At 37.2% G+C, this 17,278-nt stretch overlaps 1 protein-coding gene across 3 annotated transcripts in view; it reads left to right on the top strand.

Moving 5' to 3' along the window:
* Window positions 1-17,278, top strand: part of Spock3 (SPARC (osteonectin), cwcv and kazal like domains proteoglycan 3) — a 413,063-nt gene that overhangs the window by 176,381 nt on the left and 219,404 nt on the right. For all 3 annotated transcript variants that reach the window (XM_004657152.2, XM_045142135.1, XM_045142136.1), the window contains one exon: window positions 2,470-2,584. In XM_004657152.2, the coding sequence (XP_004657209.2) occupies window positions 2,470-2,584 (115 nt within the window). The remainder of the gene's footprint in view (window positions 1-2,469; window positions 2,585-17,278) is intronic.

Below are 17,278 nucleotides of genomic sequence, written 5' to 3'. Positions count from 1 at the left end.
TAATTTTCAGGCATTATTATTCATGTTTAATAGATTTTAAAATCTAAGTTAGATAATTAGAATTTACAGTAGATTACTAATTCGAGGTGAGAGGTCTGAAAACATTGTAGTTTACTTTACTGATGTTTATTAAGAGCTCACACTATCTTCAAAGTTCATAGTGGGTGAAAGAAATAAAATTTTGATGTTTATACTATTGAAAATGTTTAAATAATTGTATTTGTATATTGAACAACATACTTCCTATAATTTATACTAAATACAATATAACTCATGCTAAAGCTATTTAGACACCAAGACACACTGTAGTTCATCTAATCATTATCAACACAACTGAAAAATTGAAATTTTCACATTCCATATAGACACATTTAAACTCTTCATCATTTAAGCAATGTATAGCATATGTTTATTGCATAATATTCTATCCACTGTATGTGTTATCACTCTATTTTAAATCTTATGCTCAGTTTATAACTCAAAAGGGCATTTTATCAAAAATAATTTATAATTATAAGTAATGAAATGTATGTTATTATATACTCATATATAAATTATATAAAGAACTCATTGACTTTATTGATCATCATGACATTTGCTTACAGTATTGACTAAATATGCATGACTTTTCACACATTCATAAAGCTAAACTCAAGTTGTATATGAGCTTAAGGTTTTCATTATGTTTACGGCCTGCAAAGTTGAACACCTCTCCACACTTCATATGGACTAGATAGCCAGGGACCTTCAAAATACCTTTTATGTTCCCCAAATGCTTATTCTTATGACTAATCTGGCACCAAGCTTATTCATACACTAGAATGTATTGCTTGTATCTTTTAATAATTTACTTCTTTCAATTTTGACATGTATTCATTTGGACATTCACTGTCCCTTTGGTATTTTGCTTACAACAAATCACAGGAAAATACAACTGGCCATAGCCTTTAACAATTCCCTGAACCATCATTATTGATAATATACTAAGGAGAAAGGTACCCCTGATGGCTATCTGCTAGTGAGTAGACAAATATAATGCAATCTTCACATGCTAAGGAATATTATTCACAAACATGAAGAAACATTACAGTAAGTTATTCTTTTAACATTTTTAAACTTCTAAACTATGGTCCTGCTAGAAAAAAGACATTATGAAAAAAATTTCATATTCTTTGAGTCAGTTAATAGGATAGACAAATGACTGCCTAGTACTGATTAGTCAGAAAGTAGATAAGGGGTAGAAAATAGTGGCTATGTTTAAGATTTAATAGCAATAATAATATTGTATCATTGAGTGTGATACCAATTTTTATGTTGTGTATATATTAAAACCATTGAGTGCAAGCCTTTGGCTAAGCACTATCTCTCTCTATATATTTTTTTCTTGCATGTCCATATTCCTATATATGTATGAATATATGTCAACAACCTTAATTGATAAGATCAGTATCAGTACATCATATAGTATAAGTATTGTATCATTGATTTTTTTAACTTACTTTTTCATTGTAAATATATCAGAAATCATGGATTAAAGGATTTTGGCTACATGCATGAAAAAAATATATTCTTGTATGTTCAGATTCTAATATATATGTGAGTATATATGTCAATACATATCAGTTAAGCTTGTATTGAAAAGATCAGCTCAATACTATTTGTGTTCTCGTCCACTAAGATGGGAGTTAAAGAAACATTGGTTCAGGGTTGGAGAGATTGGTTAGCAGTTAAGGTAACTGCCTACAAAGCCTAATGACCCAGGTTCAATTCCCCAGTACCCACGAAATGCCAGATGCACACTGATGCACAAAATGGCACATGCATCTTGAAATCATATGCAGTGGCTAGAGTTCCTAGTGGACCCATTCTCTTTCTCTCTCTCTCTCTTCTTTCTGCTTGCAAATAAATAAATAAAAATAATAAAAATCAAAGAAATAAAATGGCTCAAATATTATACAAAAGCAATCTAAAACTGCAAATGCTTCTCAGTTCTTACCACAATATGCTTTGCCAGTCTTCTAGTGATAGTTAGACTTTTAGTTGGCATTCAAAGATTCATCAGTATTTTGGGGTGGGGTGCTATTCTTTTTCGTTACTGATCAGGATTTAACTAAGGAAAACCTAATTTGGGTTGTACTTTCCACCCGTGTAAAATATTGCAGTGACATGCCAAATACCTCAAAACCTGTATTGCTTTGATAGAAGTATTAAATCAGAGCTTTTGATTTCATTTTTATGTTTCTGTTATACCCTTTTCAACCATAGTGTTATGTGTTAACTGCTCCATAGAATGGATGAGACTGAACTTGACTGTCACCCACCCCATGAGTTCTGTGGGTAGAAGTGGACTTATTTCTCAGGAAAAACGTGGAGGGTATTCACAGTTAAATGCATAAAATTCCATGATCATATTATATTTGATGAGATAATATCCAGAGTTATTTTAATCTCTTCCCCTTCTCTCTCTAGCATTAGATCCAGCTAGAGACCCATGCTTAAAGATGAAATGTGGTCGTCATAAAATATGCGTCACTCAAGATTCTCAGACTGCAATGTGCATTAGTCACCGGAGGCTTACACACAGGTAAACTTTGTGAAAATTAACCCTCTGACGAACATGCTATTTGCCACTATGTGCTAAAGACATGCATTGATCTGGCATCTGAAGTTTAGTGAATGAAATTATCATACAAAATGTTTCAACACTGTTAACCATCAGAATCACCAAGCATGATAATATTTAAACATATATTAATAAAGCAAACAGGCTTTGTAAAGATTAGATTAACTACAGTATCTGGATACTTGTACTCTTTCAAAGTTAAGATATAAATGCAATTTGGGTATTTTCTACCTATTTTTATAAATACTTACACAACTGTTTCTATGGAGTGCTAGTAGAAAAGATTTTGTTCATAAAAAGAGATTAAAAGTCATAGGATAAAGACATAAGAGTAGAACATTTCAGGATACCTTCCTTGGAAAATACTCATTATGGTAAAATCCCTGCAACTATATCCTGAAGCTGGCAAACAGTGTTGGAGACAAAGGAAGGATTTTAAACATCTCTTTAAAAATTACTGTGATTACTGGAACTGACACTCTAGAAATAGTTTACATAAATTAGTACTGAGACTTAAAGAATGGAAGATGTCATAATCAAAATGAATAGACCTAAATAAGCAGGCAAAAATAATATTCCTATATTATTTTTTTGAGGCAAGCCCAAAAGACTGACTTTTTTTTTTTAATGCAAAATAGTGAGAGTGAGAATGGGAGTGAGAAAGAGGAGAGAATTGGCGTGCCAGGGGCACCAGCCACTGCAGTCAAACTCCATACGCATATTCCATCTTGTGCACATGGGTGATTTTGAGTGCTTGTGTCACCTTCTGCGTCTGGCTTACATGGGACCTAGAGAGTTGAACATGAACCCTTAGGCTTTGCAGGCAAGTGCCTTAACTGCTAAGCCATCTCCCCAGCCCTCTGTTGATATTTTGAAGGTATGGTCTTTTGGGGAACACTTCTTTTATTTACGTTTGTATTAGATATGGGCATATTTAGTATGTAAACAACACATGTTGGTATCATCCTTTCTCTCCTCCCTGCCCCTTTTCTGAAGAGGCCTTCCTTGTTGGGGATGCAGGTCAACCCCATGGGGATTGTGGGTCATGCATTATGGGGTAGGGGGAAAAGGCAATGTCTGAGTGCAAAATGTCCCAACTTGTGGCTATAACAATCTTTCTACCCCCTCTTCCACAAAATTCCTTTAGCCATGCTAGGAGCATTTTAAGTCTGCTTCAGTGATGGGCCATTAGGAGTGTCTGGATCTCTGGTTTAGACTGATGATGCTGGTGTTTATTTCTATTTTATTTTTCAATAGATTTTGTATTATAATCTCCAGTGCAACTGTGTTTGGCACATATTTTTTTTTAATTTCTTTATTAATTAGCTTTGTACTCAGTGAATATATTCAGTATGGTACCCATATTAAGCTCATCTGTAAGCTACCCCCTCCTCTTGGCCCCTCCTTGTTGAGGTATGTGGGTCATGCATTCTGGAGTTAGCCCACAGTTATGGGTAGCATAAATGTCTCTGCATATCATGATCCAAGATGTGGCTCTGACATTCTTTCAATCCCCTCTTCTGGAAAATTTCTCTGAGCCATGTTGGGTTCATTTTTGGTGTGCTTTATTGATGAGGTGTTGGGGGACTCTGGGTTTCTCAATCTCTGATATAGTAGGAGCTGATTTTTCTCTGATTTTCTCCTTTACCCTTGTGCTGGTGGTACATGGTTCACCAAGAAAACAGCACCTTTGCTTGTTTCGCCAATTGTTCTTAGTTTCAGCCACAGCCCTTTTGAGGTATGATGGGGTGGCTGTCTCCTTAGGATCTACATCTATCTAAAAAAAAGCACATTCTCCAACAGAGATTAAGTTAGCACCAGACAAATGAAACAAACTTTACTTTTTTATAGAGAATTTAATTGGTATAGACCCTCTTGTAGCCTACGATTGATTGTAGCTTGATAATGGAGAGCAGGCTTATGTTTGGATATGGTTCTGACTTGTTTCCCAGCTCCAGCTATGAGTCCCTTACTACTGAGGGGATCAGTTAGCCAAATCGAGAGCAGTTGGTTTCCCACCATGGCTGTGTACCACTATTGCACTTGTGTGGGCATCACAGCAGGTTATATGCTGCTAAGTAGGTTAGACCATGAGTTGCTTGGACAGACATGGTCATTTTCCCCCAGTCAACCATGTAGCATCTTCTTGCACTAAACGTGCTGACTGTCTGGAGATTGACTCTCTTCCAGCTTCCAGCCATGCCATTCCATTTTATGTGTCAACAACATATGGTGTCTTCAGCAGTAGGGTCTTTCCACGAACCTTTGGTGGGTCAACAAGAACTCTCACAGAAATCTGTCTTCATTTTAGGAAACCTTGTAGGTCTCTCTGATCAAAAGCTCATTGTGGATGATAGCCACATGCTTATACTGGGAGTTACAGGTCAGTACCCACTAAGCAAAGGAAGAAAAAGATAACTAATATATAAGAGTTAGAGAGAAGAGTGAGAAAACGAGAGAGAAGGAGAGAGAGAGGGAGAGAAGCTGTAGAAGTTTGAGGTCCATCTTCATCATACACTCTCCATTGTCTTGTGGCTCAGGTGTTCCCTCTAAGGGCCTGGTGAAGGTTCAGCCATTTGGTCTGCCTTTTAGGATGTAGGATTTTATGGTACCATTGCTATTTGGGTCTACATTTGTGTTTCTCACAACCTCTCTTACCCTTCCCTCCCATCTGATTGTCTAGTACATGAGATGCTTGCTGGGTATATAAGGTATCTTGGGTAGATTCAGGTTATGTGCTATAGATGAGTGAGACTATGTGGCGATTTTTTTTTTTCTTTCTGTAATTGGGTAAGTTCACTGGGAATGATCTGTTCCAGGTTCAACCTCTTTTCCTCAAATATCATTGTGTCATTTTTTTCTTACTGCTATATGGAATTCCACTGTGTAGATATACCACATCTTAGTTATCCATCCTTCTAGTGATGGACATATGGATTCCATCTCTTAGCTATTACGAATTGAGCTGCTACAAACATGGTTGAGAAAATCTCTTTGCCCTGTGGTTTGCAGGTTTTGGGGTAGATGCCCAGTAAGGGAATTAGTGGTTCTGTTGGTATCTCTGTAGCCAGCTTTTGCAGGAGTCTCCATATTGCTTTCCAAAGTGGTTGTACAATCCTGCATTCCCACCAACAGTGGATGAGTGTTCCTATTTCTCCACATCCTTGCCAGCATTTATTTTCGTTTGATTTTTTGATGTTTGCTATCCTTATTGGGGTAAGGTGGAATCTCATAGTTGCTTTAATTTGCATTTCTCTGATGATTAGGGATGATGAACATTTTCTTAAGTGTGTGTTTGCCATTAGTGTTTCTTCCCCTGTGAACTGCCTATTCAGCTCTTTGCCCCATTTTGTGAGTGGAGTGTTTGACTTCTTACTATTTAGATTTTTACATTCTTTGTAGTTTCTAGAGATTAGGCCTCTATCAGTTGAATAACCTGCAAATATTTTCTCCCATTTTGTGGGTAATGTAATGGCTTTGCTTATTATATGCTTGTCTGTAAAGAAACTCTTCAGCATCATGTGATCCCATTTGTTGAGTCACTGTTTAAGATCGTGAGCTACTGGGGTTTTGTTCAGGAAGTCTTTTTCCATTCTTATAACATGGAAAGTATTTCCTAAATTTTCTTCCAGTAGTATTCAAGTTTCTGGTCTTATATTGAGGTCTTTGATCCATTTGGATTTGAATGTAGTGTATGGGGAAATGTGTGGATCAAGTTTCAGTTTCCTGCATGTGGTTATCCACTTTGGCCAGCACCAATTGTAGAAGATGCTGTCTTTTTTTCCAGCCTATATTGTTCAGGCCTTTGCTGAATATCAAGTAGGTATAGTTGCTTGTCCCAAAGCCTGGGTCCTCAAGTCTATTCCATTGGTCTATACTCCTATTTTTATGCCAGTACCATGCTGTTTTTATTACTATGGCTTTGTAATATAGCTTTAGATCAGGTATGGCGATGCCACCAGAGGTATTGCTTTTGCTGAGTATATGTTTGGATATGCGAGGCCTTCTGCCTTTCCATATGAAATTTAAGATCATTTTTTCTATCTCTGTGAAGAACACTGTAGCGATATTAATTGAATTGCATTAAATCTATGAGTAGAGGTTTTTGAAATAAGTTCTGATGATTCTCCCAATTTCAGTTATGTCTGTTGTGATCTCTCTTTTTTTTTATTTTGAATTTTGTTAATTTGGAGCATCTCTCTCTCTCTCTCTCTTTTTTTTTTTTTCTTAATCAAATTGTCCAAGGGTTTCTCAATCTTGTTTATCTTTTGAAAGAACCAGCTCTTTGTTTTGTCAACTGTCTTAATTGTTTCCTTAGTTTCCAATTCATTAATTTCTGTTCTGATTTTAATTATTTCTTTCCTTCTTGAGGTCTTTGGGTTAGATTTTTTTTTTTTCAGTGCCTTTAGGTGGATGGTTAGGTTATTGATTTGGGATCTCTCTGTCTTTTTTATGAAAGCATTGAGTGCTAGGCATTTTCCCCTGAGGAACACCTTCATTGTGTCCCATAAGTTTTAGTATGATGTGTTCTCATTGTCATTCAATTCTAGAAATTTTTCAATTTTATTTTTTATTTTATTGTTTAAAAGTGTGCTGTTCAGTTTCCAGTTGCCATTGGGATTCTTGGTGTGTCTTATGTTGTTAATTTCTAGCAATATAGCATTTTGATCTGATATCATGCAGGAATCATGCCAGTCTTCCTAAATATCTGGAGGCAGGCTTTGTGACCCAGTATATGATCTATTTTAGAGAATGTTCCATGGGCTTCTGAGAAGAATGTGTAGTCTGTGTGGATTTGGAATGAAAACTTCTGTTGATGTCCATTAGGTTTAAGTGATCTATGGTTTTGTTCAGCTCTCTATTAATGATAATGGTGTATTGAAGTCCTCAATTATGATGGTGTTGGTGCTTATTTCTATTTTATTGTCAAGGAGATTTTGGTTTATGAACTGTGATGCCCCTGTATTTGGTGCATACAGATTTATGATTGTGTTATCCTCTGGAGGGATTGTTCCCTTGATAAGTAGAAAGTGGCCTTCTTTGTCTTTTTTGATTATTTTTGGTTTGAAGTCTATTTTATCTGATATTAATATAGCTATGCCTGCTTGTTTCTTACTCACATTTGCTTGGAATATTATTTTCCACCCTTTCACACTGAGGAGGTGTCTGTCTTTAGTGGTGAGGTGGGTTTCTTAAAGACAACAGATTGAGGGGTCTAATTTTTTGATCCATCCTGTTAGCTTGTGTCTCTTGATGGGTGAATTAAGGCCATTAATATTTAGGGTAATGACTGTGAGATTTGATTTGATCCCTGCCATATTGTGATGGCATCTGTGGGTTGGTGTTTTCATGGACTTTGAAGTTTTTTGTGCCTACTCTGAGTTTGATTATTGTGATCTGCTTCTTATAGGCATTTGAGGTTAATTATTTCTGTCTTCTCTGTGGAGAATTTCCTGAAATACTCTGTTCACAGGAACTTTTGAACTTACTGAAATTTTTGAACTCTTGAACTGTTTCTTCCATCTTGTCTTCCAGATCAGAGTTTCTATCCTCCACATGCTGACTCTATTCTTGAGAGCTTCTAGAGTGTTTTGGACTTGTTCAATTATGTTTGCATTTTCTACTACTTTTCTATGTACAATTTCCATCTGTCTGTCAAGCTCCCTTTTCACAACACTTTCTGATTTTCGTGATTATTCTTGGAATTCATCCTTGCATTTCTTTATGTCTTCACTTAGCATCACCAGCTGACTTTTGAGGCCCTCTTTTTTTTCACTCTCCCTCATATCTCTTAACTGTCTTTGAACTCCTTCCATTTTCTTATCTATTAGATCTAATCTAGTGATGGCAGCATCCACACAATTATCAGTCCTTTGTTGCTTTGCTTTTCTGCAAGTTCTACCAGTAGCTTGGTCAGGGTTGCATTGCTCATAGCTTCATTTTGGTGTTCTGATCCTAATGACTCTTTTATGTTTTGATTAAAAATGTTCATTGTAGGACTGGGTGATCTAACTGGATTTTCTTGTGCTTAATTTTTTTATGTTATTTCTTTTGCACTGTGGTCTGCCCATTGCAGTGGCAGTGTATGTGCACCTAGGTGGGTGGGTTAGCCTGGGCTAAGTGCAATGGGAATCTGAAGCAGCCTGAGGCAGTTGCCATGCATCCTGGGCTTTGGCTCTCATTTGCCAAAGCTACTGGGCACCAAATCTGCCTGCGCTCATACTAGGAAGGACACTGAGGCACCAAGCACTGAAGCAGCCCAAACTCTGGTGGGAAACACTGGGACCCAGAAGCAGTCTGCACTCCCCACAACAGGACAATGGCAGATGGCAGTGGCAGACAGGGAGGGGATGGCAACTAAGCTGGCCCATGTGACAGACTCAGTCTGAGCTCCTGTAGCATTTGCAATGGGCCTGCTCTCACCTGTGAATGTGCAGTGGCCAGATCAGTAAGTGAGTGGGTGGAGCAGGCTAAAGTTCCACACGTAGGGATCGATAGGTGTGCAGCTCAGTGCAGTGCCCCTCCCCCCTTTGGTGTGCAAATTGATCAAAGGAGCCTGAGCTTCAATGGGCCAGCAGGCTTAGCCTGGCCAAGGTCACTTGTGGGCAGGGATCGCCACTGGGCAGTGTGGGAAGTGGAACTATGTTGGCCTGGGACTCCTTTCCTACCATAAGTTCGGGAGTTTCCTGAAGCTGGGAGTGGGAACAGTGACTGCTTGGAGGGAAGGTTGGGCTACCTGCCCAAGAGGGAATCAGCAATTCCCTGTTTTTTCCCCTCTGTGCCCTCCCACTGGCAATCTATTGGAGATTGCTCTTCCCTAAAAGACCCAGCGAACCCTTAATATCTTGCCTTTCTTTCCTGGGGATCTGCAGATCTGTGGCACAGCTAGTCAGTCGCCATCTTGGCCAGACCTTCACATATGTATTTATGATTGTGATGTGTTGGATCATTTCCTTGATGAGTAAGAAGTGGCCTTCTTTGTCCTTTATAAGTACTTTTGGTTTGAAGTCTATTTTATCAGATATTATTATAGAAACACCAGCTTGGTTTTCTTTCAATTTGCTTGGAGTATCATTTTCCAACCTTTCACCCTGAGGAGGTGTCTTTCATTAGTGGTGAGGTGGGTTTCTTGAAGACAGTAGATAGAAGGGTCCAGATTTTTCTTTTTCTTTTTTCTTTCAAGTTAGGGTCTCATTCTTGCTCAGGCTGACCTGAAATTCACTATGTAGTCTCAGGATGGCCTTGAACTCACAGTGATCCCTACCTCTGTCTTCTGAGTGCTTGGATTAACGGCATGCACCACCACACCCAGTTTGGCTCCCATTTTTTGATTCATCCTGAAAACCTGTGTCTTTTTTTTTTAATGGGTGGTTTAAGACCATTAATACTTAAGGTTATTACAGTGAGATTGAATTAATCCCTGCCTTGATGAGGGGTATTATGTAGTTTGGTGCTTTCTTGTGTTATGTATTGTTTTGAGCCAAATTTAGTTTGGTTATTGTGAACTTCTTATTGGCTCTTGAGACTGGTTGACAGTTCTATGTGGAGTATTCCCTCCAGTATTCTCTGTAGGTATTTTTTTTTGTGTGTGTGTGTGTGTGTTCATATAATTATAGAGTTGACTTTTTCATGGAAAGTTTTTCTTTCACCATCTATTATGAGGGATACATTTGCTGAGTAGAGTAGCTTGGGTTGCAAGCCATAGATTTTCAGACTTTGAACAGTTCCATTCTAGCCCTTTTTGGCTTTTTATTGAGAAATCTGATATAATTCTGATGGGATTGCCTTTATATGTTGTGAATTGTTTCTGTCTTGATGCTTTTAAAATTACCCTTTTGTTTTCTTTATTTCTTCTTTGGTTCTCCCTCTTTGGTGTTATGTGCACTTCTTGTATCTGGATGGGCCTCTGTTTTGAGAGATTCAGAAAATTTTCTTCAATAATTTTGTTGAACATGGTCTCTATACCTCTGGTCTGAATTTCCTCTCCTTCTGATATACCTATGATCTGGATGTTTGGACATTTTAGGGTGTATCACTGTTCCCTCATATTCTGTTCAGTTGAATTTTTTTCAACATAGTGAAGTTTCTGGCCTCTCGATCAATGTTTTTTCTGTCTTGTCTTCCAGGTCAGAGGTTCTGTCTTCCACATGAGTAACTGTTGGTGAGTGGTTCTAGAGAGGTTTTTATAATTTCCATTTGACTTTTGTTTTCTGTTGTGTTATTTTGCATTGTATCCATCTCTGTTTTGAGGTACAATTTCAACTTGAATTCTGATTTTCTTGATGTTTCCTGGATTTCATTCTTGCATTTGATTATGTCTTCATTCAGCTTAATCATTTGTTATTGAGATCTTCCATTTCTTGACTTACCATCAATTTATTCATATTTCTTTTGAAGGTTCTAACATTTTCTTTAATAAAGTTAAGCCTACTGCAAAAGCTGAATGCTCTAGGAGATGATTCTGTTCAATTTCATTGATACTTTTGTTGGTTCTTTGATGGTTTGCTTCCAGTTCAGCAGGGTTTTTTTTTTTTTTTTTTCTTTTTTTTTTTTTTGGATCAGATTCTCATTGGTTTACCTGATCTCATTTTTGGGATGAATTTATGTTGCTTTCCCTATGATTTTATTGGAGGCTTCCATAGGCATCCTTAGTGGAGATTTCTGTTTTCTGACTTTCATTTTTGTATTGTTATCTACCGATTTTAGGAAGATTCTTTATTTTATTGAGAGGGAAGTACATTTTTGTCCTTTGGCTCATGCAACTTCTGACTCAGGTGAACAGGGATGTTGGTACCCAGTGGGCAGTCAGGTAACCAGAGCAAAAGGCCCAATTCCATAGTTCACACAGGGAACAGACCCCCAAGCAAGGTACAGTGGGACCTACCAGGGCCAGGGGTACTGGGGAGAGCAAAGACACAGGGATCTGGCCTGCTTCCTCTGTGCTATGCCCTCCAGGATCCAGAGTGGCACAGGGCCCTCAGACTAGGGAGGTGGGAGGAGCCCAGAAACAGGGGTCTGTCCTACTCAGTCAAGAACACCTCACCTGCCCACTGGGAATAGTTCTTTTGAGACAGTAAATCTTGTCTATGTGTTTCTCTTAAATAAAATCAGTGAGGAACTTTTTGTTTTTGTATATTTTCAGAGAATCTTTGGATTTTTGTATTTTAGGGCTGTCATATAACTACTATTAAAAAGACACAGCTATGCAATGCCAGATACTTAGGAGGGTCATGCAGAAGAAACATAAGCTCAATGACTGTGTTCTCTATAGATGAAGCTCAAGGCCACACTATACAACTGTCTAAAAGTAACAAAATAATTAGCAACTGGAAATAATATCATATTGGTAGGTCCCTTGGCTAGCTGGGTTAAATGTCATGAAATACAACCAAAAATGGCGAATAAAAATAAAAGTGTAGATATCATTTCTATTAATTAGTACCCATTTACATGTCATTGGTTGTCATTATTAGAACACATAATACCTGATTTTACATGATGAATGAATTAGAAGCCTTTATGGCTTAATGTCAGATGTACGATTGCAGACAGCAAGTTACAAGGCAGATGAAAACAGTCACGCTAGAGAACTTCACATACTAACTTGAGATAGATTCACTGGATATTGGCTGAATAGTTGCAGAAGAGGTAGAGGGGCAGGAAAAAGAGGCAAGAACAGTTTGGGGTATAAAGATGAAAAAGTGAAAAATCACATTTTGATAATGTCAGTCTTGTGCTTTAAATATAACACCTCATACACACATAGAATCTTGTGTTTGAACATTTGGTCTCCAGTTAGTAGACCTGTTTGGGAAGCATATTAAGTAGAACGTTGTTGGAAGAAATGGGTTATTGAATGCAGACCTTAAGATTTTATAGTTCTACCCTAGTTCTTGTTTGCTGCTGCCTCTGGGTGATATATGAGGAGCCAGCCTGTCAAGTCAACCCTGTCATAGGGGATTATGTTCATTCAATATGTAAGCAGAAATAAACTTTTCCCCTTCTTTAAGTGAATTCTGTTCAACTCTTTGCTCACAACAATGAGATAGTGACAAAGTCAATCAGTGTATGAGGGGAAGGCAAGGAAGACAGAACTGACATAGTGACATGTCCCTAATCATGACATCTTTGTGAGGTTTTATAAAGGCATAATAAATACCTAGATCAGAAATGGTGTTACTTATGTATTTCCATTGGATTCCAAATGTTTTTGAGTTTTTTGACATTCTTATTAATCTTCACAATTTAACAATATTATTATTTGCTTGTGGGCGGGCATAAAGATATTAACTTGAGATATACAGTAGAGGATAGTGATAAAATTAATTTATATGTGTTGCTTCACCTAAGTTTCAGAGATTCAGGTTACTCTTTTAATTTAAAAGCAAAAATTATTTTTCACAAGTTCCACAATCCCTGGTAAAGGTTTTCTTCTGCACCCATTTAACACCTGCAGAAAGATTTATCTGTCATTTCCTTCCTGACCTCAGGAATTAGTCAAAGAACAACTGAAGATCTCACAACTCATATGTTCCGGCGGTGGCAGACTCAGCCCTTTGATATTTATTAAACACCAAAGCTTCATCTCAAAATTACCAACCTACAAATTTAAGAGCACACACTCCAGTATATTTATTGGCACCAGAGACTAAGTGTTTTTATAACCATGCTTTCATTTTAAAGACTGATTACAGACAAAAAGAAACTTCCTGTCCATGATAAAGACAGTCAGAAATCAATGGCCATACATTCTTCAATGTGATTGGTTAAAGTTTTCTGATTACGGAAGCAGAAACAGCTTTTTCATTATAGAGTGCAGGTGGCCAGTGAGCAGACTCCTAGCATTAAGTAGGAAAATTTCAGTTCTGGTTAAAAGTGTTTGGGTTCATACTATAACTGATACCAGCTATCTAAAACTTAGTATTCAGTACAAACAATACCTGGTTTTAAAACACTTGATATTAAAATTAAATATTCTATATGTTTGATTTGCCTACAGGAAGTTGATATACACCTGGTATCCATGAAACACATAAAGAAGGAGACCCTTGCCAAACTATGTGATCAATGAAAATAGCTGATACAAATAATCTAACTCCTACATTGGGAATTGTATCTTTGTTTTGAAGATGGTGTCATGAAATCATATATATGTATGTGTATATATATATATGCTTATATATATATATATATATATATATATATATATATATATATACACATACATATATATGTATACATATACATGTATACATATACACATACATATACATCTAAATACTTACATATATGTGTGTATGTATGTGTGTGTGTATATATATATATATATGTATATACATATATACATATATATATATATATATATATACACACACACATACATATGTACCTATATATATATATATTGGCTTTTCAAGGTAGGGTCTCACTCTAGCTCAGGCTGACCTGGAAGTCACTATATTATCTCAAGGTGGCCTCGAACTCATGGCAATTCTCCTACCTCTGCCTCCTGAGTGGTTCTGGGATTAAAGGCATGTGCCACCACACCCGGCACCAAAAATATTTTGATATTGTCCCTTATTGGACTTTTCATGAAGAAAAACCAAAGCAGGACAGTACTCCAGTTTTCTTATTAATATTCTGTTACCATGATCATTAATAGTTAAACCATATAGTTTATTGAATAATAAAAATTTGTAATAAGTTTCTCAATATGGGAGCATAGCCAATTATTTAAGGATTATAACAGAATTTCTAATGGGTTTCCTGCCCATGTATATCATCCGCTTTCTATAGTATTAACTAGGGGTCACAGCTCACAGATATTGAACTACTTCTAACCATGTTCATAATATTTTAGATAGTGAGTTGCTACATTGTTTTACTCTAAGTGCTACAACACAATTTCTAGCTAAACTTCACAGTAGATTCCTATGTGCCTAGAAAGTGTCTTTGTGCATATACATGCACATAAATGTAGAGACTGATTTTATTCTCATGAATCTTCATACTCAAATATGGTGAAGTAGTTACAATTATTATCCATATTTTACTGCTAATAAAATCTTCAACATACAATATTTACATTAACAATATGAATTCAAGTGGTAGGCTTGGGTATTGATGTAAGAATATTTACTCTTATGATTTGCAATATTTCATACTTTTAAATCATTTCAGACTTGTTATTTCATCTTATTTTGTAATGATGTCACACTTTTATATGTAAATTGCTACTGCCTGTATAGTTTTTCAAAGGTATATTAATGTCAATTAATTTTTTGTTTGAGCAAACAATTCTTTGGTTCCTCCAATTTTTTTTTTAATTAATTTATTTATTTGAGAGCGACAGACACAGAGAAAAAGACAGATAGAGGGAGAGAGAGAGAATGGGCACGCCAGGGCTTCCAGCCTCTGCAAACGAACTCCAGACGCCTGCGCCCCCTTGTACATCTGGCTAACGTGGGACCTGGGGAACCGAGCCTCGAACCGGGGTCCTTAGGCTTCACAGGCAAGCGCTTAACCGCTAAGCCATCTCTCCAGCCCTGGTTCCTCCAATTTTAATGACATTGCACTATAGGGGTTATAATCTCAATTAAGTTAAGAACTGCTTATAAGAAGGAAACTGAATAAGCTATACCAAATGACTTTGTAGTTGACATTACCTGAATAGCTTGGGTACAAAGAATTTAGTCTCCTAAGCACATAGGTTCCTCCAATATTAAAACAAGTCACTATATTATCATGGAATTTGAATAAACAGAAAATCTTTGCATTATTAAATGTAGTTCCTCCTCACCTAAAAATCAAGTGTACATGCATTTTTTTTTTTAATTGACAACTTCTATACTTACAGACAACAAGCCATGGTATTTCCACCCCATCTCCTCCCCCACTTTCTCTTTTATAGCTCTGCTTTCCATCATATCCCCTCACTCTGTCCATTAGTCTCTCTTTAAATTTTATGTTATCATCTTTTTCTCCTGTTATGAGGGTCTTGTGTGGGTATTGCTAGGCATTGTAAGTTCTTGGATATCGAGGCCAAATTCCGTATGGACAGTTTAATTTAAGGAGAGGTATCCTTCCTTTGGCTCTTACATTCTTTCCGCCACCTCTTACACAATGGACCCTGAGCCTTGGAGGGTGTGAGATGTTTCAGTGCTGGACACTCCTCTGTCCTTTCTTCTCAGAACTATGTTGCCTTTTTTTTGCCATCCCATTGGTCATCATCATCTGAAAAGATAAGCTTCTCTAACCAGAAGTGAGAGTAATATAATATATGAGTATGAACATTAAGTGTAGTGATTTCAGGGAAATTTGGTGAGAGTAATATTTGCATTAATCCAGACAAGAGCAGGCTTTATACCCCTAAGTCTCATGACCTCTCCTGCCATAGGCTTTTGATTAGGTTTTCAGTACCAGCCATGTATTCCTTCCTGTAGAGTGGGCCTTCAGTCCAATTAGAGAGCAGTTGGTTTCCCCCAGAGCAGACATGCCACTATTGCACTTGTTCAGACATTTGGACTGTCTGGCCAAACAAGATTTCCAGTGTCCACTGTTTTCATTGCTGATGACTTCTGTCTCCCATAACTGCATACAGTGTAGCTTTTTTCAGCTTTCAGTTGGCTGAACTACAGGGAGAAGGTTTTCTGCTCAGCACCAACTTGTTTTCTCAGTTACTTTGCCTCTCAGGCATGTGAAGTCTTCATCAGTAGGGTCTTACCATGTCTTTCTCATGGGGAACCAAGGGCCCTGTCAATAGCCTATGTTTTGGAGGCAACATAGACCTCCCTTGCCAATGACTCACTGGGAGGTATCCCATCCAAGACACTGAAATTTTTAAAGTAACAATCTATGGCTTCTGGATGTGCCATTATTTTTAAAAATTGATTTTCATATGTCTTATTCAGAATATATTGAATTTTGATTTACCCTACCCCCATCTTTATTTTATATGATCTCTTCCCCTGACCTCATTTAGGCCTTTCCCCTCCCTGTAATATGTTCTTCTTCTTACGTATATACAATACCATCCTCTTAAGACTGTCCCTCTCCTCCCTCCCTTACAGCCTTTTTCTAGTGTATGGGCCTCTGCTACTGATTTTTGGTTCCAGATCACACACAAGTCTTATATTTGTAGCTAGGATCCACATATAAGAGAGAACATGAGATGTTTGGCTTTCTGAGCTTGTGTTACCTCATTTAGTATAATCCTTTCCAGATCCATCCATTTCCCTGCAATTTTTTTTTTTTTAATTTCAGGTTTCTTTGCAATCCCTCATGTGGTCATTTCTAGCTTGCTTGGGGAAGTTTTACAATCTCTGTATCTTTCCTCTACTTGGGTCTCATAGCTGATCAGAGCAAAGAATTGATCCTTTGATGGACAGTTGAGAGCTGTGGCCAGAGGCAAGCTTCCCAGCTTCTCTGTGTAGTCCAACAGCCCTATGTTGTGCAGTTGTGCACAGGCTATGTAACTCTTAATGCTTCTGCATCAATGATGAAAAAAATAGTGTCTTCTGATGACAATATTTTAAGTTCTATATGTTGATAACAGAAAGGTAGACATTAGTGTTCAAGTTTTTTTGTTATTATGGTGGCACATGTAACATTTGTCTACATGCTTCCTTGCATACACATCCAGTCAGACTCTTGTAT

The sequence above is a fragment of the Jaculus jaculus genome, chromosome 1 (genome assembly GCF_020740685.1).
Source record: "Jaculus jaculus isolate mJacJac1 chromosome 1, mJacJac1.mat.Y.cur, whole genome shotgun sequence".
Lineage (NCBI taxonomy): Eukaryota > Metazoa > Chordata > Mammalia > Rodentia > Dipodidae > Jaculus > Jaculus jaculus.
This window is presented reverse-complemented; position numbering and strand designations above follow the sequence as displayed.